This window comes from Otolemur garnettii, unplaced genomic scaffold (assembly GCF_000181295.1).
Source record: "Otolemur garnettii isolate 467f Iridium unplaced genomic scaffold, OtoGar3 scaffold00014, whole genome shotgun sequence".
In the NCBI taxonomy this organism is placed as follows: domain Eukaryota; kingdom Metazoa; phylum Chordata; class Mammalia; order Primates; family Galagidae; genus Otolemur; species Otolemur garnettii.
Window position 1 is genome coordinate 8,582,128 of NW_003852409.1, and position 1,591 is coordinate 8,583,718.

Below are 1,591 nucleotides of genomic sequence, written 5' to 3' on the forward strand. Positions count from 1 at the left end.
ACTACCTGGTGGAGAATGCTGGCCTATATGTTCATACTTACCCAACCCTATTCCATACAACTAAGAATCAGTAAAGGGGAAACACTGATTATGCTCATTATGCCAGCCATGAGTCAGTCCTCTAGCTGAAACTGAGTTTGTAGCAAACTTAGAGTTCTCAGTGATTCTAGCTGAGCATAGTCAGGGAAGTCAAAGGATAAGAGTAGCTCCCTCCCTAACTATGGTTTCTCCCAAACAGTTCTCACTCATTTACCTATGAGTCCATCTTGGTGCCTGATACACAAAGACCTATGTTTCTGGTGTTCTTAGTGAATAGATTTTTGGTTTAGCAGATATTTTATAGCAGATTTTACATCCTTATTCCTCAGGCTATAGATTATAGGATTCAGCATGGGGGTCACTACCCCATAAAACAGAGAAATTAGCTTGTCTGAAGTTTGCAAATTGTCTTCTCCAATCGAGTCTTGAGACTTGGGTTTTGCATACATAAAAAAGATGGTACCATAAAATATAATCACTACAGTCAGGTGAGCTGAGCAGGTAGAAAAGGCCTTGCGTCTCCCTGTGGCAGAGTTCATTCTCAAGATGGTGTAGAGGATGAACGTATAGGAGAAAAAAATGACCAGAAGAGGAAGAACCAGAAAAGCCATATTTGATATCACCATGGTAAGGATATTAAGGGATATATCAGCACAAGCTAGCTTGAGGACAGCTAATATTTCACATGTGAAATGATTGACAATATTATTCCCACAGAAGGGCAATCTCATGGCAAGTGATGTTTGCACAATTGAATTGATTCCACCAGACAACCATGACACAGAAGCCATCAGGACATACACCACCTTACTCATGATCATGGGGTATCTCAGAGGGTTGCAGATGGCCACATAGCGGTCAAATGCCATCATGCCAAGAAGGAAACATTCCGTTGACCCCATTGCAAACCCAAAGAACATCTGCACTGCACATCCAGAGAAGGAAATGTTTCTTTTCTTTGAGATCAAGCTCACCAGTGTTGAGGGTACGGAGGAGGATGTGTAACAGATATCCAGGAAAGAAAGGTTGCCCAGGAAGAAGTACATGGGAGTGTGAAGACGGGAATCAAAGATGCTTGCTATGATCAGAACACCGTTGCCAATTAGTATCACTAGGTACATGAATAGAATCAGAACAAAGTAAATGATCTCAATTTTGGGGTATCCAGAAAGACCAAGAAGAAGAAATTCTGATACAAACGTGTGATTAATCTCACCCATATAATCTGCTTTCAAGATGTCAAAAGAAGGTCTAACATAAACTGTATTCCCTGCCAACAAATAAATGCTACAGATTACCTGATCATTCTTTTAGAATATATTAGGACTACTTGCTTAAAGCCCTAACATACACTTATCTTCAATAATGTGTCTGACTAGATTACAATAACATTATGGGAGTGCCTATACCCCATCACCAATATGTTAAGATTTACCTGTGATCAGACATAAACCCACAGAAGTAATTCTTTCTGCTGTTGAGGATGTGTTCCTGAGTTAAGGATACTCTCCAAAGTTGAGGTTTCCAAAACCTCTGGTTAATTATCAACTAT

The 1,591-nt window shown here is 40.0% G+C and overlaps 1 protein-coding gene across 1 annotated transcript; it reads right to left on the bottom strand.

Annotated features, from left to right (window-relative positions):
• Positions 1-287: 287 nt before the first annotated feature.
• On the bottom strand, positions 288-1,373 carry LOC100944479 (olfactory receptor 13C3). The gene has a single exon (XM_012802381.1). It carries the CDS (start codon positions 1,257-1,259, stop codon positions 306-308), a length of 954 nt encoding a protein of 317 aa, XP_012657835.1. The 5' UTR covers positions 1,260-1,373; the 3' UTR covers positions 288-305.
• Positions 1,374-1,591: the final 218 nt, after the last annotated feature.

What these genes read in the sequence shown, in the direction of transcription:
- LOC100944479 (XM_012802381.1), bottom strand. Translation starts at nt 1,259, where the DNA reads ATGGGTGAGATTAATCACACGTTTGTATCAGAATTTCTTCTTCTTGGT.